This window comes from Oryza glaberrima, chromosome 6, assembly GCF_000147395.1.
Source record: "Oryza glaberrima chromosome 6, OglaRS2, whole genome shotgun sequence".
Lineage (NCBI taxonomy): Eukaryota > Viridiplantae > Streptophyta > Magnoliopsida > Poales > Poaceae > Oryza > Oryza glaberrima.
The window spans coordinates 10,164,233-10,186,307 of record NC_068331.1 but is presented as its reverse complement, the minus strand read 5'-3'; the positions used below and the strand labels follow the sequence as shown (position 1 = coordinate 10,186,307).

The following is a 22,075-nucleotide window of genomic DNA, read 5'->3' as shown; positions in this document are numbered from 1 at the left end:
TTTTAAGTCCCAAACAGATCATAAAATCTCTTTAAAAAACAAAAGATAATGCCACATACCTCTCTCTAAATTAAAAGTGCTGACAAGTGACCCCAGAACCTGTCGAAATTGTAGACATTTCTTCTGCCATCATGGTTTACAAAAGCAATGTTGTATTTCCAATTACAATATGTAGTCCATCCATTTCAAAATATTAGCATTTCTAGGTTCTTTAACACAAACTAAGATGAAGGGCAACGACTCTCTTTTAGCCATTCTTGTCACTACTACACGCTTGATTTTCTTGGACGCTGGCCCCGGTAGCTTCCCGGCGGGCTGTAAGTGGCTCCGCCTGGAACAAGCCGAAGACTGGTGCCGGGGTCCAAGCCGCACGGGATAATGCGTTATCCCGTGCGGCCCACGTAAGCTGACCACCTGCGATGGTGGGGGGGCTATATAAGCCCCCAGCCCGACCGTTGCCATATATGCCGGCATTTTCTCTCTCCTAAACATCCACAAATTAGGGGGAAGGTTTTCGACCTCAAATCTTTAATTGGGTTCCATATAAAAGGTGTAGAGCTTGTTCTCTTCCTTCATTTGCTTCCATTTTTGACAGTTTTCATCAGTGCAATGTGAAGAAACTTGCACTTTTTTAAATGGAATAGTGTAGGCACTTTTTGTTTTTTTATTTTTTAGCTAATATATATTGTTTCCATTACATGTGTTTAAAAGTATTTAGTATCCAAATTGAAAAGTTGGGTTTCCCTCCATTAATTTTTTTTCCTTCGGATAAAAGGAAGATTTTTTTCATTTTTTAGAAATGGATAATATTTTATTAATGATTAAAAATCGTTTACGCTTGTTTAAATTGTCCGTAAAACATTAATTTACTATTTGATTAGTTCCCTCCGTTTAAATACACTCGTTTTTGAATCGGGCATGGTGTATTCATGACAAGCTGTATTCTAGGTCATGGATCGGGCATGGATGTAGAACACAAAAAGAGCTCATCCTATGTTCTTGAAGGAAGCAGGCAAATTTGTTGAGCTGGCAAAGGCACATGCTGTGAGAGAGAATTTGAGGGGCATTTTTTGCCCATGCAACGTTTGCAAGAACGAAATTTTGTTGCAAGATCCGAATGATGTATTGTCGCACATCATAGAGCGAGGATTTATGAAGGGTTACGAGATATAGACTTTTCATGGGGAAGTTGGCGGTCATAATGAAGAGGCTGATGATTTCTGCTTTGATGATGCAGAAAAATTTATAATCGAAGACATGTCACAGGGAACGATCAACTAGCATGTGCTAGGGCGACTACACGAATTATCACGTGTGGTCGCCCTAGCACATGCTAGCCATGGGGGATAACCTATTATACGGACCGCACGGGACAATATATCTATTATCCCGTGCGGTCGGCCCGTCCGCACGCGAAAATACCGATTTTCCCAGACGCGGCGCTGCAGGCGGGCCAAACCACCGCACGGGATAATCGATTCAACCACACGGAAAAATAGTCTGTAGTAGTGTGTGGTCAAATTTGAATTTTGAATTGATCATATTTATTTCTCAAGCATCTTATTGTCTGAAAATATAAAGATTCTTATAAGAATTGGAATCAGTGCCCTAGAAATACTTACTATTGTCATGCAATTTCAAATCCTAAAAATACTTATATTTTAAAATAGAGGGAGTAGCACAATACTTGGCACTTTTCACTGTGAAATCATGTGATAATTAATCTTGGTGATGAACAATTATACAACGAATAGTGTTTACGGATAGTGAATGGTGTTGTCGGCTCTAGGAGGCCGGTCAGACTGTGCGGGTGTCACCGGTTAGACCGGTGGCGTTGGTGTGGTTTGATTGGGTTACATGACAATCTGACCGGCGGATTTCATGAGGGAGTTGGTTTCAGGTTGTTTTCATCATTTCATGGATTTTCTAGATTGCTTCCTATTTATGACTTTAGGATGGTTTCTATACGTATGTGATATTATTATATGCTGACGTGAGTCAAGTAGGTGCGAATTTGTACTCGGATATGGTGTTATTTTTTATTCATCTGTAGGTGTGTCTTGAGATTATGGGAATATTGCCGGTGATGGATCGAGACTAGACATGAGAGAAGTTGAGATCCAGACAGTCAAGGATATCACGCGGGATATATACTCAAGCTAGAGAACAATGCACGTGGAGGTGAATGTTTCCATATAGCATACATGTGGTGTTGTGTGCATATGAAAAGAGGAGTCAAATTTGGATTGGAGTTCAAGTTTAGGAACATTAAAGTTTGAAGTTGTATGGGAATGTTGTTTCCCTGGTTTGGTAGGTTTCCCATGTTATTAGGAGTCCTAGTTTTGGATTTGTGGTTAGGGGCAACTATATTTTTGGTACAAATAGTAAAGGAGTTGAGGCTAGAGATATATCAACTTTTTAATAGAGAAAAATTAGCGTTTGCTGTGATTGCTTCAATTCTAGTTCGTGTGTTGAGAGATTACTATTTTACATGCACTTTATAAATATATCTTGATGCAATAAAGTCGATTTACTTTCGGGGGCAACTTAGAATCGAGCACCCAACGGGGAGAGGGAAAAATCGGGCGCTGACGTCAGCATGACGCATGCGTGCAAAACCACTTTAAACTATTTTTTCTCTTAAATTATTTATCCAAATCATGATCCGATTGCACCATTAAATTCGTTGCAATTAAATCTTTAAAAAAATAACACAAATGGATATATTCCAACGAAATTTTTTTTAGCTTATTATTGAATTATTTTTAAATGTTGCACGTCACCAAGTATATCAGAATTGTTTCACTAAGTAGATCGAAAATGTTTCAATCATTTAAATCAGGCGTTGTTTCACCTTATATAATAGCAATGTTTCAGCAAATAGCGAAAGAATGTTTCAGTTCACTGCAACATTGATCCATACATAGTGAAACATTATAAGTCCACTAGGTGAAACATTTTTGGTGGAACAAAAAATGAAACGAATTCCCTTAATAGAGGGTTTTCAAAATATTTGGGTGATTTGTTGCAAAAGAATGTTTCAATTCACTGCAACATTATATCTATACATAGTGAAACATTGTGCGTACACTAGGTGAAACATTTTTGGTGGAATAAAAAATGAAACGAATTCCCTTAATAGAGAGTTTCCAAAATATATGAGTGATTTGTTGCAATGGAGTATGTGGTGGAGACACATGGCAGGTGGGGACAGGGACACGTGGGTGGGGCCCCAGGGAGCACGCGCGTCGTAGGGGGGGGAGCGCCCGATTTTCCTCCCTCCCCCCGAGCGACTGATGGGGAGGATTCCCGTTTACTTTCAATAGTTTTGTCGAAACGTGTTTTTTTTCTGGATCCCGATGGTTATATTGGCATATAACAAAGTGGTCTAACTGGCGGGCGGTCCAACCGGTGGCAAGGAGGTAGTCCTACCGGCGGCAAGGCGGTAGTCGGTAGTCATACCGGTGACAAGTAGGCGGTCAAACTGACGAAGGGTACTACGGCCAGACCAACTTTGTCAAACTTGAGTGTAATTTTTATTACCACAAGAACTTTTGGAATTACATTACTACCATTCACCCTTCTTTTTGATAGGTTTGATTATTGTATTGGATTCTACATTCACAAAGAACAGATAGGACAGATATCTAGAAATAGAATCTGTAACACCTTTGTGCCACATTTCCTCAACGTAGATGATTATCATTCAGCACGAGGGAATTGGTTTGTTCCGTATATAGTTGGTCCATATATGTTCCGATATTCTGTACGTCCTCCTTTTTGATCCATTCCCTGAGTCAGATCGATGCTTTGCCTTCAACAAGGCTCCATCCATCTCATGTTTGCATCCAGAATCCCCAGATGAGAACGGAGTTATTGGAAAAGGAAACATGATAGAGCCATCGCTCGGGGGGGCACAATTACGGGCGCTCCGTTTTTCTCCCTCTTCTGCGAGAAGCCTAGCTCGTAAACCCCCAAAAGCTAGCTGATTGTGCAGTACACACAGCCACAGGGAGTTCGCTGCTCGATCGATCGGATGGATGCTTACGTGCGCTGCTTGCATCGCGTGCTTATGAGGTGACCCGTTTTGGTTAGTGCCTTAGTGGCCCCAAGGATCGTTAAACCGTTTAACTTTTGTTTCCCATTTGCTTGGCAATGCAGCCAATGGCAGCGCGCGGTCGGCGGTTTAGTGGTGGCGGCCATGTCGGTCGTGGGCGTCGGTGTCAGGTGGTGTCGTTTCCACGTTGGCGTTGGTGTGCGTATGTGCACGTGAGTACGTAGGGAGAGGAGCACAGCGTGCAGCATGCATGATGCGGCAAGTAGCTAGCGTTAGCGACTGCGACTGGAGAGTGGATCGATGGAGAAGAACCAGATACGCGTTACATGCGTGGCATCGCCGCCGCCAAGCGCGGGTGGGCCGGCGGCGTGGCGCGGTACGGTGGCCGGTGCTACCCACAATTGTTTGTTAATTACTGTTGCCGTCGTTGCGTGTGATCCTGCGTCGCGTACGTACGATCGATCGATCCTGCGTCCACTTCACAGGACGGGGTGTGCCGCGGGGCAGACCGCAGACGGGCTTGTTCCAACCAGCCCTTTATCCACCAGTGGGGATAGCTCGGCCTGGTTTTGGATTTCTCAGGAGCATAAGTTCATTTGAGGTCTCTTAACTTGACATGGAATCCTATTTTGTGCCTGAACCGTAATACCAGATACAACGGATCCTTCAACTAACAAAACCGGTAAAAATAAGGTCCTAAGGCTGTTTGGACGGCGGTTTCGGCTGATATGACATCTACGTGGCCGGTTTGACTTGGTCCTCGTCCTACGTGGCAGTGACATGGCACTTGATGCAAAATAGTAAAATTAAAAATTAAAACAAAAAGTGGGACCCACATGTCATCGAGTGTTTAGTTAAAAATAAAATATTTACAGTGGGACCCACAGCCACCCCTCTTCTCTCCCTTCTTTTTCTCTTCCCCTTTCCTCCACCGTAGAGACAGCGTCGCGGCTACCGCTGCGAGATAGGAGACGGCGTCGACGACGAGGAGTAAGCTCGCGATGCTAGAGACGCAGTCGCGGGTGGAGCGGCATGGTGGAGAGGCCGTGGGCGGAGCAGTCAGGCGGTGGGGGTGGTCCCCCTGGTCGATGGCAATGACGGTCAGGTCCGGCAATGATGAGGGACAGCGAGAAGGCAACCGGCGTCCTAGGCGGAGTGCGGAGGTGCAGCGAAGGGGACGAGGCCAGCGGGAGAAGATTGGCGCAGGCGGGGGTGGGTCCCCCCGGAGCAACGCCGGTGACCGAGATCCGGAGAGGACGGCGCGGTGGTGGAGAAGCAGCAGAGTTGGGGATGCCGAAGCTATGGAGAATGATGCTAGCGGCGACCCGGGTGGAGCAGGTGCGAAAGACGGGACACGGTGATCCAGCTGACGGGCAGCACATGTTGGCGATGAAGACGGGCCGCCGGGAGCCGACGGGGGCCTCCAGATCTCGGCGATGGTGTAGACGAGCTGGGACGGAGCAGATCAGTGCAAATCCCAGCGATGCTGCGGGGCGGCAGGTGGAGCAGGATCTCCTGGAGCAGCTCGTCAGCTGTGCAACGGTCAGGTCGACCAAAGGCCCCTCCTCGTCGGTCGCCGATAGTAGCCGTGCACCAGTGAGTTGAGTTGAGTTGAGTTCATGGGATTCAAATAGGTGCCACTCCTTACGAATGGGGCTGTGTTGACGTAGTTGAGCCTCACCGACCTCAAGGCCCACTTTGTGCTCGGCCGCGGCGCCAGGGGCGTAGTAGTCTTCCACGTCGTGCCTGCCGATGCCGCCACCGTGGCAACGATGACGGACGAGGGTGCGGGGTGTCCACCCGACGTGGATCCATGGCTCTCAAGGCCATCTCCTGCTGCTCCCTTCCCTCCACGATGGCGTAGCCACAGACAGCGTCGTCGGGTTCGCCATCAACCGTTGCGCCTACCGCCCCATGTCCACAGAAGGCCTCTCCACCGCTGCCCACCAGCTCAGCAGTGCGCCACTGGCCGCATATGGGTAAGGAGAAAGGGAAGAGGGGACAAGGAGAAGGGAAGGAGAGAGAGAAGAGAGGGGATGAGGTGGAGGAAGTGGGCCTATTGATATGTGGGTCTCACTATTTTTTAATTTTATTATTTGACTGACATATGGGCCCACATATTTTGTTTTATTTTTTAAATTATTAAATTTTGCTTCATGTACCACGTCAATGCCACATCAGATGAAGACCGAGTCAAATTAGCCATGTAGGTGCCACATTAGTTAAAACCGACATGAGACCTATATTGCACTGGTTTTAACGGACGAGGGATCCGTTGTATCTAGTTTTCCGGTTGAAGGATGGAAATCGGATTCCTTGACAAGTTAAGGGACCTCAGATGAACTTATTCCTTTCTCAGGCTATGGGTGTTTTGGATTGGTGGTATCTGTCTCCGTGTGAATGTCCGGCCCATGGTCTCTGTGTATGTCGAATATATTCTTTTAAGCCGTTGAGTATCGGTATGTTTGCTTTCAACTTTTAAATTTACTACTCCAGTTGATACATGGCGCTTTATCGCAGAATAGGTAGATGAATGTATATTATATTATAGAAATAGTATATGTATATATTTAAATAATGTGAAAATAATGTGACAATAATTAATTTTAACATTGCTTGCATATTGAGATCTCAAAATTGTAAATGAAATGTCATGTTTGTATGATCTTTAAAATACTCTAGATAATAATTGCTAGTGGGTGATGATGTGGCACACGTGCATGTTGAGTGCCTTGTTCTTTTCTCATAAAGATTAAGATTTAACCTTGGTTCGTTTCTGTTAGGATGCTTTTCAAACTACCAAATAGCGTATTTTGTACAAAATATTTCTATAAAAAAGTTACTTTAAAATAACAAATATATCTATTTGTGAAGTTTTTAATAATTAAAACTTAATTAATCATGTACTAATGACTTTCTCGTTTCATGTGCGCCAACTTTATCTTCATCTATATGAGTTTCAAACAGTCGGCGCACGTAAAACGAGAAAGTCATTACACATGATTAATTAAGTTTTAATTATTACAAACTTCACATATAGATATATTCAATTTTGTCAATTACTACCTCCTTGCACAAATGTTTGACGTTGGTTAGTTCAATTTGCTAACCAACGTCAAACAAAAAAGAATGGAGGGAGTATATGTCATTGTTTTCGAAAACACGTTATAAACGCAAATGCTCACATACACCAATACATACTTAATCAATGAGCTTTTTCAAAAGACTAAGCTGATATACTTTAAGATTGATAAAGTCATCATATAGACTCATAGGTAGTATGTAAAGTTCTAAACACGCATGCACACCCCATGCTACCTTGTAAAGTTGTTCAAAAGATTAGTTGTTCAAAAGATTGGACCAATATATTTTAATATTGACAAAGTCATCATATAGACTCATATGGATAGTATCGGAGTAACAGAATGGATAAGCTTGCTTAAGTGCTAGTTTAGTCACATGCCTAGTGAATATGATAATATGGAAATCTGAAAAAGTTTTTGACATTACTAAATCTGGGTAAGAGGGCCTAGTTGGTGCGCATACCTGTTATCCTCATCCTCCCTCCCCCGAGGCCCCGATGTGAGCAAGATGCCACTAACGCTAATGATATTATTTGAAATTAATGTTTTTATATAAAATAATAAATAAGTAGTTGAGCTGAAGTTTCAAAAATAAGTTCAAAGTTTTAAAATTTAAACTGGAAGTTTTAAATTTGAAGTTAAAAAATAAAAGTTGAGTTGAGTGTCCAAATTTGGGTAGAGCTATTTTAAATTTTGAGTTAAAAGTTATAAAATTCGAGTCGAAAATTTATTCCAATTTTTCAAATCTAAAATAAAACTTTCATTTGAAAAGGTCCATTACAAAATTGTACTCGAATTTAAACAAATATTTGGGAAATAACTTTTATAAAATGTAAAATCTATGAAAAAACTTTCAAATGTGAAATTTGGATAACTTTCGATCTATCCCAAATCACCTAATAGGGAAATATTCCATACCTAACCTATTTCGCTCAGCCCATAAAAGCCACATGAGTCTGGCACAGTTGTACAACTATGCTAAATAGCATCTCCGAAACTCTAATCTTGATAAGGCTTCGTGAAATAAGGCGAATTGAATGTAGCTCAAGTGGTTAGGATACTTGTGGTAGAGCTGCACATCTAGGTTCAAGTCCTAGAGTTGGAATGAATGCTCACAGTTATGGATAATTATTCTTTCTATGGTAAGAGACGTATCCGTTGACAACGATAATCTCAGAATATACTGGTCAAGTCTTTGAAGGTGCTCATAGGGTATAGGAATTTTGTGCGTGTATATGAGTGCTTGCGTTTGTGCAGTGTTTCGAGAAAAAAATTAGCGAGTCCATACATATTCGAGAATCTTACAAAATTAAGGTTCCTTTTGATTGAAGTAATTTTGGAGAAAAAGTAGAGGACTTTAATCCAAGGAAATAATTCTTGTGTCATTTGGTTTCGTAGGATTGTTTAAAAGTTAATATATAGGTTAGGAAAATTCTCCCAATTATTTGGAGAAATTCTAGCATGAGGACTAACATCATATTTTCAAATTCATTTGAAAAACTGCCAATGCATTTTCTATGTATTCTCTATCTGACAAATCAAAATGTAAACTTAAATTCCCTCTGTTTTTCTTATGATATATCCAAACATATCTGAGTATTTCCTTATAGGATTCAACATGGTGTTATTATGTTTTTCCTGTTATGTATCTCAAGAATCCTGTGTTGCAAACGAGTGTTAGGGTGTGTTCCTTAAGGCTGAGGTGCGGAGCTATTGTCTCGTTTTCTATGAGCACGTTTTCCGGACCGCTTAACGATATATTTTGTGTAAAAACTTTCTATATAAAAGGTGCTTTAAAAAATCAAATAAATTCATATCTAATATTTATAGCCGTTAATACTTAATTAATCATGCATTAATTATCTCTCTTGTTTTGTGTGTGGCTGATTAGCTAAGCTAAAAACCGCTCAACCGAACTTGGCCTTAGAGCCTCTCTACTTCATTGAAAACCCATGAAAATTATACTAAAATTTCTTTAAATAAATAAAGAAATTATTAAAGATAAATATAGGCCTGAAATAAATTCATGCCAAATCTCAAATGCACACTTAATTTCATTTGAGAGAAAAAAAGAACAAAATACAAGTGAATAGTATAATTAAATTTGAAAATTGTTCATTTGATTTTTTTTCTCACGAATATTCGGGATGCAAAATTTTTTACGAAAATATACCGTTGGTCTCGCACAACCGTTACGCGAAAGTGACGTGGGAATGACGTCGCGGGCAGTATCACGTGGGGAAAACGCGAGACCGCGCGGTCTCGCGGATTGGAACAGCAAGACCGAGCGGATTGAAAGTGATGTCTTGCGGTCTCGCTCATGCAATGAGCGATAGCAGTTCAATGCCGTTGTAATTAGCGAGACCGTGTTAATTAGGATAATTAATCGCTAATTAGGATAACTAGTAATACGCCCGTACTAACGCTACGGTTATATTTTGTAATGAAAATCAAGATATACTCAGGCAATATGAAAAAGAATTATTATACTGTTCCTAATTAGATACCAACGAGAAAACTCAAATTGTAACTTTTTTGCATGTTTGAAAACAATCTAATTCCTTATGCGCTTAGGAATACAAACTAAACATATTGCGTAGAAGTAATACAAACCAAACTTCATATTACAAGCAAAAGCATTTTTATTATTTTATAAACTATATTGATCACAGGAGACAAATTTGAGCTGGATAGAAAGTTACAATTATGCAGAGTTTATCTTCTAAATACTCAGTCTAACTCATCTGATCATAAAGAACAAGAACCCTATCTGGACCAGCCTTCATGTCTTCACAAAGCATGTTAGAGAGTGTAAGAGCAATTTCCCCCACTCTGCATCATAAAAATTGAAATTTGTCCTTTATAGTTTAGACTTGTTAATCTGTTTGACCATATGAATTAGTTTACAGAACATGCTGTAAATTTAAACTGTAGATGTATAGGCTATACAGATATTCCAACAAATCTCATATATCCTGAATTTTTTCAAGTGCAATCCTATAAACCAAATACTCAGAGAGTTGTTAGTCTATCAAAAATTTGCTACTCTGTTTATCTAAAAATTCCATGTCAAACACTAGCACCACCAGATCACCATCGCCCATGAAAAACACAACTTTCATCATCAGTCTCTCAGCTACGCCCCCGGTCTCGAGGACCCACACCAACACGTACGGATATCCAAATGCGAATCTAGCTCATACAAGTACCACCCAGATTTAGTACCAAGAAGCTCAAACGGTTCTATTGCATCCACAATTGATTGCCAAGAAGCTAAACGCATACTGAAATACAGGTCAAATAAGACAATGAGATAGTCAGACCTTCTTCCCATGGTCATTAGTTTTCCACCTTCCACTTTATCTCCACCAATGCTATTGGCAAGGGGAAATCCTAAAAAGAGCATAACATTATTAAATTTAACATTCCTAGGGGAAAAGGGCAAGAGATTTTACAAGCATGACTGTTTGCGAACACCTAAACAGTATGTGAACAGATAATGGTTAATTACTGAAACTATTTACAATGAAAGAGCATGTCAGAAAGAAAAACCACATGTTAAAAAATAATTAGCACAACTTAAGACTGACGCACCACACACATTACTGTCCACCACCCACCCATAGATGAACTCCATGAAATTGATACTGTGCTACAAATTCCTAAGAAACCAACAAATCAATCCATCTCACCAAAAAAATAGCCAGATTTTCAATCGATCAATCAATTTATCATTCATGCATATTGTGACCCAGGGCCCATCGTTTTCGATCGAACCCATTCAGTTGGACCACACCTACACTATCCTCGCTTCACACAAAAAAAAACCAGAGTCAATCTCGGGCATTGCATCCTTATATGCTGGTGCTCCTCAAGCTAGCTAGGCCAGGTGGGACTAAACTTGCAACTGCTGCTGCTGCTGGGCACTGCTCAGTCGCCATGGGCTAGGCCCAAGGACAGCTGAGCTGCTGCTGCATGCACGGTAGCTAGCTTGCTTAGTTGGCTCAAGGAACAAAGTGGCCCATCTTCTGTTATGTCATCTCTTTTTTAAAAAAATTTTCTAATTAATCCAGCGCATCACATGTACCTTGCCAGAATGATAACCAAGGAATGGATGAATGGTTTAAACAAGTAGTCAAGATAAAAACTAAGTATTTTCTTCGCTTCATCACTCGACAATATTTAATTCAAAGCTAAAAAAATAAATAGAAAAGAGAGTTAATTCGATCTCTTTCAAAGCTGGCAATAAGGTTTTAGGTTGCTTGGAGCTCGTCCTCCTTGGCGGCAACTCCGTCCCGCCTAGAGCGCGCCTCTTAATTAGAAAATGGATTCAAAAGAGATAGCAGGTTTTATGCACATGGGATTAATGTTAAAAAAAACAAAATGCTAACATCCATATTATTTGATCCACTTGGTTTGGGAATATTGTTTATGAAGATGTCCTGGACTGATGGATTAATGTAAAAAAACTAAATTGCTAACAGATTACTATGTGGCCATTCTCCTATATTTTCCTTTCACATGTATCAGCTATTTGAAATATATTGATTTGGAAAAAAAAAATGACTTTCTTAAGGATTTGGATGTATTCATGGTCAATTCATGTAACCTATATTTTCCTGTCACTATTGAAAATGCTAACAATTTTAAATGCCTATTCACCCTTAATTAAGCATATGCTATATAAACAAACCTGAGTGAAATATAAAATATATTTCTTCAAATTGAAGGAGGATGCGTACCTTTGAGCTTGACTTTTGGGGGATATTGTCTGAGAAGAAGGCATATCATGGGCTGTCAGTGAGCAACAAGAGACTTGAATCAGGAAATTCAGTCCACAGGAATCAATGCAACAAACTCTAATTACTTTGTCAACTACAGTACAACAGTAACTACCTCATCCTGATGAACAGATGAAGGCATGAAGCAGAGAAGAGAATATGAATTTATTCAGATATTAAACATCTGATTTTTTTTCATAAGTTCACTAATTAACTGAAAAAGTGTTCCTTTAGGCAATACATCGATAAGTGCTTGCACATTACTAATGCACGATATGTACATATTCAGGTGTCATGAATAAAAATGTAAACCACATTTGACATTTTAAAGGAAAAAATAACACTGCACAAATCTAACATTTTAAGGAAGTTATCACTGCACAAATCAGAAGTTATCACTGCACAATTCCAACATTGAGGTAAATTCTCATTCTGTATATAACCTTCGGTACACATCACAGAATAATGTATACAACTAGAAGCTCTGAATATTGGCATCATGATTCAGATAATTAAATGTCTTCTTTAACTTGGATGTCAATTCAGATGGTGTTCTCTTAAAAGAGCACACAACATGTCTATCAATTTAATTGGTTTCCTGGGCTATGTTGCTGACCAAGCAATGAAGTTAAAAAAAATTAGCATTGTATGAGTTCGATCAGAATTCATTTGTTGCAGCATTCCAACGCTGCTAATTTAAGCGCTTTCTCTGAATTTTCAGATATAAACATCCCAATCATGAGAGAAGTAAATAATTTCACAATGCAGATGATAATCAAGTTAAACCATTTGCATTATATAAAAAGATGCAGATGCTAATGAAGTTGATTAAACCATGACATCGTCATTGATAGTTTAGTAGTGGGATATGCATACACACATAAGAAACATGAAAGTTGCATTATTAATCACATCCACTGATATAACGATTTTGCATTTCTACAGTAAAATGCAAAATCGCGATGGTTACCTAATTACTTTGTTGGCCGGCGGGTTCGATGACCTGTGATGGCGAGGAGTCCTAGGGGTGGCGCGACTGAGAGTGGACGACAAGAATCGATGACTACCTGACTTGCGACGCGGTGGGGTGGAATCCGGTGGCAACGCGCGAGGGATCGACGAACTGATGGCGGCACGGTGGAGAGGGCGCCGGTAGCAGCGCACGAGGGATCGAAGCCGACTTGACTAGCGGCGCTGTGGAGAGGGCGCCGGTTGCGGCGCAAAAGAGATTCGGTGGTGAGGAGATCGGAGGAGGCGAGGCGAGGGCGATGACCCCGGTGTAACGTTGGTCACCGGCGATGAGTTCAGACGACGGTTGCGCTCCGGGAGAGAGGGAGCGATGGGAGAGAAGGAACGGAGATTGCGCGCGGAGGGATGGATGGGGCACACGGAGATGATCGATCGGCGGCGGCAACGGCTGCACTCTGGAGAGAGGGAGCGCAAATTGTGCGTGAGGAAACGGATGGGAAGCAGCGATTTCGATCGAGGGGCGCGATTTGGGGGCGTGGATGACGGGAGACTGGAAGAGGGGACGAAGCGGTGTGAGGAGATGGTGGGAGCGATTTGGGACGTTGGATTCGAGCGAGACAATCCTGACCAATTAATGAGAAATGAGGATGTAAACATCAGTTGGTGAATTATAGGGTAGATTAATCACTAATTATTAATAGTTAATTGTTAATTAAGTAATTAATCACTAATTAAATGGAGCCGTTGAACAGTGTTGCTGTTTGATTTTGCGAGACCGTGGGGTCTCGCTCTTCCATTCCGCGAGACCGCGCGGTCTCACGCCGCTGCTGCGCGATACCGCCCGCCATGTCACTTTTCGCGCAACGGTTGAGTGAGACCGACGGTATATTTCCGTAAAAAAAATTTGCATCTTGAATATTAGTGAGGAAAAAATTGAATGAACAGTATATTTTAAAATTTAATCCTGAATAGTATCATATTACTATTCACCTAAAATGTGTACTTTTTTCTCCCAAATAAAGTTAAGTGTGAACTTGAAATTTGGTGATAATGTATTTCATATCTACACCTATCTTTATTTTTTTCATAAATTTACATAACTTTTTAAGTCTGATTTTCACAGGTTTTCACTTATTAGATGATTTTCACCGAATACGCCTTTGGTAATACCAAACTTTGGCCTTACAATGTTTTTTTTTTGGTATTTGGTTTGAGTCCTTTTCAAATTTTGGTAAAAGTTTTGAGGGTAGAAAGTTTTGAAATCACCAAACTTTAATAGGGTTGGGTTGACAATGATATGTTTAAAATGCTAAAAATAGTTATAGAGTAAACAAGCCACTAAATTTAATTTAACAGACTCTGACACACTTTCCTTCTCTCCAACATTATTCCTTCCGTAAAAATAAAACTAATCTTAGTGGGATATTAGTGAATGGACGTAAACACAGTATCTATGTTGGATTTTTTTTTCGACGGCGGGAGTATGCGCTGAGCTCACGAAGTACGGAGTACTGGAGTAGTGGAGTGTGATGTCAGATCCGCCTGGCCGCCGAGCACACCCCGAGTCCCCGACACCTACCCCATGCGGCCGTGCCTCGTGGAGCCCCACTCACCACTCAGCCCTGTGACAAGACGAGACAACGACGACGACGACGAAGAATTGGGTCTTTGTTTACCGCCGCGATTGCTCATCAAGGCGGCGGACCAGTCGACGACGACCCCGGCGGCCGGCGAGGATGCGTCCACAGATCGATGCCGACCGGGCACGAGACTGCCCCAACTCACGCCGCCCGTTCGCCCGTTTGACGGAACGCCAAAGGCGGGGACGACGGCCTCGCCACCGCAGTCCACGCCCGCAAGGTGTTCGAACAAATGCCTAAGCGGGAGGAGGCGTTCCGGGCGCCGGTTTGCCCCGTCTCCGGAGCTCGGCGCGTTTGTTTGCGGTCGTGGCAGTACGACTAGTAGAGTAGTAGGAGCGAAACAAGTGCTCCGGGTCCGGGGAAGCCCTGACCATTTCTCAGGCGCGTCGAGACTCGAGACGACCATCGTTTTCTTGGTTTCTTGGGTACTTTTTTTTTTTTTTTTGCAGGTGGTGTACTGGTGTGAACCTAGTGTGGAAACCGTGTGGGAAGTCTAGACCTGGATGTCAACGAGTCTGCAATTCTGCGTTAACTTAATCGCAGCCTACGGATTCCATTTTGCCACTGCAGTTACCCTGCTACTGCCTACGAGCTCCCAGGTACTTAATTTTGTTTACTGACTTTGCTTTGCTTACCTGCGTGTTCCAAAGCCAATCATTGTCAGCAGCTAACAGTGGCATCTGAGTGCACAAGATACAATCCATCTCGTTGTCATATTAAAAGTCGGGAATCCCCACCACTACTATTGATATACCCGTTTCTTTTAGTTGTTTGGATGTTCTAACTGCAAATTGGCCATATTCCTTATAAAATAATGTGTACGCCGATTATGTCTGATTCGATTAGATGCATCTTTTCAACATATTGGTTGTTTCAGTTGCACTCGATTTCTTAGCGAGTTATTGAGCACGAGCTGGTGTTATTTATGTGCGTGGTTATTGCAAGATGGCCCCTCCCTTTTTCTGCTGCTGTCCTTTGGTATGTTGACTTCACCAGGTCTTCTCTCCCTCTTTTTTCGCTCCTCCTTTGTACTTACTACTTTTCTCTATGTTCTCTCACTGTTTTTTTAGGAAACATGTGCGTTCACACTGCCATTAGGGCTTTAACAGCTTGGGCTGTCTTTCAGTCTTACGATTGCTTACCAGTTTGAGCAGCCGAGTCATCCATGTTCTGATTGCAAACATGCAATATCAGCTAGGAAATGAGCATATGTCCGATGGGGTTGGCCTCTCAATGTGATTATGTTAGCACAGAGTGCATTTCCATGTCAGGTATGGTCTTCCGTTCTTTTCCTGTTTGCTTACTTCATTGGTTGATACGCCTGGATGCAACTCTCCGTTTCCCAAAATCTACAGCTTCTGGTTAATTTTACCAGTTAGCCACTTGTCCCTCAGAATCGCTGGTAACTCTTACCGGCTACTAATTTTACATTGGGGAAACTGATGGTATGTCACCACTCTGGCACTCTATGATATGCCATCGTCCCTGTTGTGATTGATAGAATACCATCCATTAGAGATGATAGCTCTAGGATTTGCTAATTTAGCTTGAATTGACGTTCTTTCTCCTCCAAAGGTGTCTTCTCCCCTCAGCCACAGCCATGGCTGATCACGCAAGTGGATCCACCTTCCTCTCCAGGTGGACCACCATGGCAATGTAGCGCACATTCGTCCAGTGAACACCTTGCCTCCTGCTTGCATGAAGCAGCATGATAGCATGTTCTTTTTGCTGTCCTCAACCTTGGGGCCGCATGGAGATTGCAGTAGCAGATTGAGCATCACATCGAGGCCAGTGGAGGCCTTGTGGTGCCTATGCTTGATTTCTTTCTTGCTTGTTGACAAATGATACACTCGTTGATTCTTTATTATTACAACTATTTGCAAGTTTAGTTCCACGATTTGCATGATGCTTTTCATGCTGCAGAACAGTTATATGCTTTGTTGTTAAAGTGCTGCTCTATTTCACTTCGAGCAGCACTTTAACAACAAATCATATAACTGTTCTGCAGCATGAAAAGCATCATGCAAATCGTGGAACTAAACTTGCAAATAGTTGTAATAATATTAAATGATATATCATTTAATATTATCCTTTTATTCGACTCTTGTCTCTCGCTATCTTCTTCTTTGTGGCACGCGAACCAACTAGAGTTGCTCCTGGTCTGGTGGTAATGGTAAGGTGGAGGGAGTCAGGCACCATGGAGAAATTTAGAGTTCATAGAAGGCCATTGCAGTGGTAGGAGGGGTAAAGTGGGAAGAGAAAGATAATCTCAGCACAAAAAGAAAAGTTAAATGGAAAATATATCTATTGGAAATAAGATAACCCCTTTTTTTCACCAAAATCCAGATTCAGAGCTGTACTGCTATTTTTTGAACATATTGTTTGTACAAGTGATATTTGTTTTTTTTTTAAGTTTACGCTTATAGTATGCTTTCCTTTTTTATACAGGAACCTATTATGCACTCATAATTGGATGGGAGCAAGTTCATACAACTCTATACACATAGAGCAAGTCAATACAACTCTATACACATAGAGCTAATAATTCATATGGTGGTTATCATTGTGGGGTCAATCAAGCAAGTCTCTTGTCTTCCTAGCAATTCCCTTTGCCAATATTCTTATTCTGAATCATCCTTGAATTATCTTTTGACTCTTCCAGGTATATTATATCATCAAGGGAAATCTTACCTACTGCTCCTCAGACTCGCAATCTCAGATATTGAGCAACCACATGGAAAATGGAAGGCAACCCAAGCTCACCATTGCTCTGACCAATACCACAGATGTCCTAATACCAGTCAATGGACAAAGTGAAGAAAACAACACCAATGGGGATAGGGCAGAGTATGGCATGGAAACTGGCAGCGACAGGCAAGACTCCATGAATGGTTTGTCCAGTAGGTTTTTATTGGCCAGTAGCCATGCACCCAGCATCACAGTTGATTTTGAGCTCTTGTGGAGACTGCGAAAGTACCTTGTAATGCTTGCAATCTTAGCAGTCAGTGTGACATATAATGCTGGATTAACCCCACCGGGTGGATTTCGGACAAAAAACACGACTAATGGACGTGATGCTGGTGAACCTCTCCTTCGTGTTTACTTCTTCCCACGGTATGAGGTATTCTTTTACTGCAATGCAACAGCCTTTGCTGCATCCCTTGTCTTAATCATATTGCTTCTAAGTAAGAGTGTGACAAGGCAGAATTTGTGGCTCCGTTCAATGCAATTTACCATGATATTAGATCTATTCAGCTTGATGGGAGCCTATGCTGCTGGAAGCTGCAGGGCAGTAAAGTCTTCCATTTATATATGGGTCCTAGTCGTTGCTGTTTTCATATATGTTGGAATTCACATTTTGATATGCACAAGGATATTTCCAAAATGGTTGAAAGAGAGAGTACAAATGTTGCTACAGAAAATTCTAGCAAAGTGGGGTGTACATGAGGAGAAAAGGAGCAACGATCAAAAAAGAAACATTGAGGAGGCTCGCAAGTTCATTTTGACACTTGCAACTTTTTCTGCAACTATCACTTACCAAGCAGGATTAAGTCCACCAGGTGGTTTTTGGACTGAAGGCAGCAGTCGTCCAGCAACCCCTATTCTTCGGAGTAACTATCTTCTCCGGTATAATTTTTTCATGAGTTGCAATGCAACTTCATTTGTGGCATCTTTGGTCACAATCATGTTGCTTCTGAGCCCAGAATTGAGCATGCATGGAATAAGATCTAAAGCAGTTATTGTATGTGTGGTAGCTGACCTATTGGGCCTGATAGGTGCGTATGCTGCAGGAAGCTGTAGAGATATAGCAGTATCTTTCTATGTTATGTCTGTTTCCATCATAGTCTTGACCTGCTTTGTGGTTTTGGCTGGAATCTTGGTTTACAAACCTGTCGCGGATTGGCTACAAAAGATCAAACCAGACACTCTGACATGCATTGGTACAATTGGCCGGGTTTTTTCATTGGATTTTAAGAGAAACAGATCAATTGATAGAGAACAAGAAAATTCTCAAGCAAATCATCTGCAAACGGTGCTTGAATCAGATGCACAAGTAAAAGAAAATGCTCTGCAAAGTACAAATATTGAAGAGGGCGAGTCACATGCGAAGAATCAGCCTTCTGGCGAATGTCAATCTGCAAATTCCGAGGAGGCTGTGCCTGACTCTGACCATCCATTGGCCAGTTATCAGCAATCTATGTGTAGCACAGATGTTGTGTACAACCTGCAGGGTCAGTCTATAGACGACCAAGCCCAACCAACCGCAGAGGAATCTATATCCAACACACAGCACCCATCTGAAAAAAGTCAACATGCTACCAACTATAAGGACGGTATGCATCAATCTGCAGACAATCAGCAAGATGCAAATACAAAGGAAAATTCTTCATCAATCGATGATTCCAAGACACTTAAGGATGGTATTTCTGACCCTGAGCCTCAATCTGCAGACAGCCATCAAGTTACAGATATGAAGGAACAATCCGCAATAAGTAACAACTTAAAGACTACAGATACTGAAGGCAGTATGCCTGACCCTGACAATCGATCTACAGACAGACAGCATGTTATAAATAAAATGGAGCAATCTTCGTCAACTGATGAGCCTGGGGATGTTGTTACACCAGAAGAGAAAGTATCTCCTAATGTGCATGTGGGACACAGTGAGATTGAAATTGCTGAAGATAATATAATTGCTCCACATGTTGAGAATGGCTATATTGACAAGAATGAAGGATCTCCCAATGAAGATGGTGATAGAAATCAATCTGCTAAGCATCTGAAGAAGTGCCGCACATATCTACTCCTCCTTGCGATTCTTGCAGTATCTCTGACATACCAATCAGGTCTGAATCCACCAGGCGGCTTCTGGACAAGACACGAGGATTATCATTCATCTGGTGATCACATCCTTGAGGACACTCACCATCCTCGCTATATTGCATTCTTCTATCTAAATGCAATTGCCTTTGTTGCATCCGTTGTCATGATCATTATGCTCCTGAACAGAAGAATGGCCAACAAGGTTATAAAACGGCGTGCACTGCAGATAGCAATGATAGTGATCCTCCTGTCCTTAACAGGGGCTTATGTTATGGGAAGCTGTAGGAAGACAAAGAATTCAGTTTATATCTCAGTGATGGTACTCCTCGTGCTTGCTTATGTTGGTATTCATGTTTTGATAGCAATTCATGTAATCCCAGAAGGTTGGAAAAGGCAGGTGGCAGGAAAACTAAACCGCCTCTCGTGCAGACATTTGTGGTCACCTCTCCATGGTAGCAACCAGACAGGGCATGACAATAAGAAGGATTGGGAGCGGAGGCGCAATCTACTATTAATTCTTTCTATTCTCGCTGCGACTGTCACATACCAAGCTGGCATGAACCCTCCAGGAGGTTTATGGTCTGATGACAAGGATATCAACCGCACCCTTACAGGCAACCCAGTCCTTCAGGAGAACAATTTAAGACGCTATAATGTGTTCTACTACTCAAATTCAGTCTCATTCGTGTCATCTGTGGTCATCACAATACTACTCGTGAACAAGGGATCCTGTGAGCATGGTATGAAGTTCTATGCATTGCGAGTGTGTTTGGCAGCAGGATTGGTTGGCCTCTTGATTGCTTATGCCGCAGGAAGCTGCGGGAAAGCAAAACAATCTATTTATCTCATCATCGTTGCTGTTGCAGTTCTGATCTCCCTTATGATTCAAGTCTTCATTATGTCTTCAACATATGATAAACTAGGAAAACCATTGTGCAAGTGTATGGAAAGTTTGCTTGAGTGGATTTTTCAGACTAAGGAGGTTAGGCAAGATATTGGTTCTGAGATCCAAGGAAGTCCAGATCGTGGTGACAAAAGTGAAAGAAAAAGACACAAGTATCTGATGTTGCTTGCAATTTTGGCGGCCTCCATCACATATCAAGCTGGTCTGAACCCACCTGGTGGCTTCTGGTCGGATGACAGTTCAGATCCCCCAAAACACATGGCTGGCGACCCAGTCCTTCATAATATTCATCCCCATCGCTACAAAGCATTCTTCTGCTTCAACGCATTCTCCTTCATGTCATCCATTGTTGTGATCATGCTTCTGCTGAGCAAATCTGTCAGGGAGAAGAATGTACCACTTGGGGTATTGCACTTGATCATGATACTAGATTTGCTGGCTCTCATGACGGCTTTCGCTGCGGGAAGCTGCAGGAAATTCATGACCTCAGTTTATGTCTATGGTCTAGTAATCGGTGTCACAATATACCTTCTGTTAGTGACCATTTTAGCAAGTAGCATCGCGAAATGTCTGAGATCAAGGAAGATAAGTAAGAATTCCTATGAGAAGCATCATGAACATCCTTCAATAGTAAACACACTGCCACTTGAACAACAAGTTTGAAGGTTTAGTATTCACAGATTACCATCGAGTTGGAAATCCGCTTTTGTTTTGCCCGCATGTGGTGGGTGGTTTCAGTTGATAGGATTTGTTCTGGCATATTTGATCAGTGTTGATATTTCGAATGAAGCCTGAAGCTGCAGATGTATTAATTTCCAATTATTTTCATGCATCAGACATTGTCACTTAATAACTACAAGCAGGCCACAAATATTGTTTCCATTATTTTTGTCGTTGCATACTTGCATATGACTGCCACTTTTGTCTATTGGAATAGTTACATGTCAGGATTTTTTTTCCGATGCAGAGTTTTATCTTTGCCATAGTGCCATATAAGTTCAGGTATGGCTTGCTTTGTTTTTCGAGCATTCATGTTCCTTTCTCGAGTGAGCTATTAGTACCTTGTGGCATGATCACGATCTAATCATATTGGGTTACCAGACTGATCATGCATGAAAAAAAATCTGTAATATAAACAGTTTTTTTTTTTTGACAATCAGAAACTCCGTTTCTCAAAATGTTTCATCGGTGTATTTCTAATGTTGATTTGTTACACACTAGTTTCTAATATATTTTTAAAAATATTTCAATGACTATTTTGTTTTTTTTATAAGGTACAGTTTGATGTTTGATTGATGGTTATGATATAAGAACTTAGAGCCAGTTTAGCACAAATCTAACTCAAACAGTTTCAGTTCCGCTCAAAAGGGGAGTGGAGAAGACTGGAGTTTTTTCACAAAATGAATTTGAGAGTTGAAGTTGGGTTCATCTCCACTTCAAACCCAACTCTTAGAGTTAAATTTAGGAATTATAAATCTACCAAACAGGTCCTAGTATTTGGATTCGTATTCCTAAGTAATATCTAATTCCCTACTATTTATATTCGTATTCCTAGGTAATGTCTAATTCAGTACTCTTATGTTTCAGCTGAATGAAGTTTTTACCCAACCTTCTCTCTCTTCCTTTTCCCATCTTTTTTATTAGAGCTTATAAACCGTTGCCAAAATTTGAATTTTAGAACTTGATTTTAAAGGTTTTGTATCGAAGTTTATTTTTAGTATTGGCTTTTAAATTGCTAACAAATGTATACAAAATTTATCCGTAAATTATCTTTTATAAGCTATATAGCTTATAATCGGCATTGTGTCAATCGATGG

General features: G+C 41.3%; 1 protein-coding gene across 2 annotated transcripts; it reads left to right on the top strand.

The window, feature by feature from the left end:
* The first annotated feature begins 14,188 nt into the window (after positions 1-14,188).
* On the top strand, positions 14,189-21,217 carry LOC127778029 (uncharacterized). Of its 2 annotated transcripts, XM_052304671.1 has the most exons (5): positions 14,189-15,129; positions 15,408-15,508; positions 15,601-15,801; positions 16,979-17,109; positions 17,193-21,217. In XM_052304671.1, exon 5 carries the CDS (start codon positions 17,265-17,267, stop codon positions 20,919-20,921), a length of 3,657 nt encoding a protein of 1,218 aa, XP_052160631.1. In that variant the 5' UTR covers positions 14,189-15,129; positions 15,408-15,508; positions 15,601-15,801; positions 16,979-17,109; positions 17,193-17,264; the 3' UTR covers positions 20,922-21,217. The 2 variants fall into 2 exon arrangements, with proteins under 2 accessions (XP_052160631.1, XP_052160632.1); XM_052304672.1 differs by having other exon boundaries at positions 14,189-15,508.
* The last annotated feature ends 858 nt before the right edge of the window (positions 21,218-22,075 follow it).

Coding starts and splice junctions, on each gene's coding strand:
- LOC127778029 (XM_052304671.1), top strand. CDS start 17,265: ATGGAAAATGGAAGGCAACCCAAGCTCACCATTGCTCTGACCAATACC.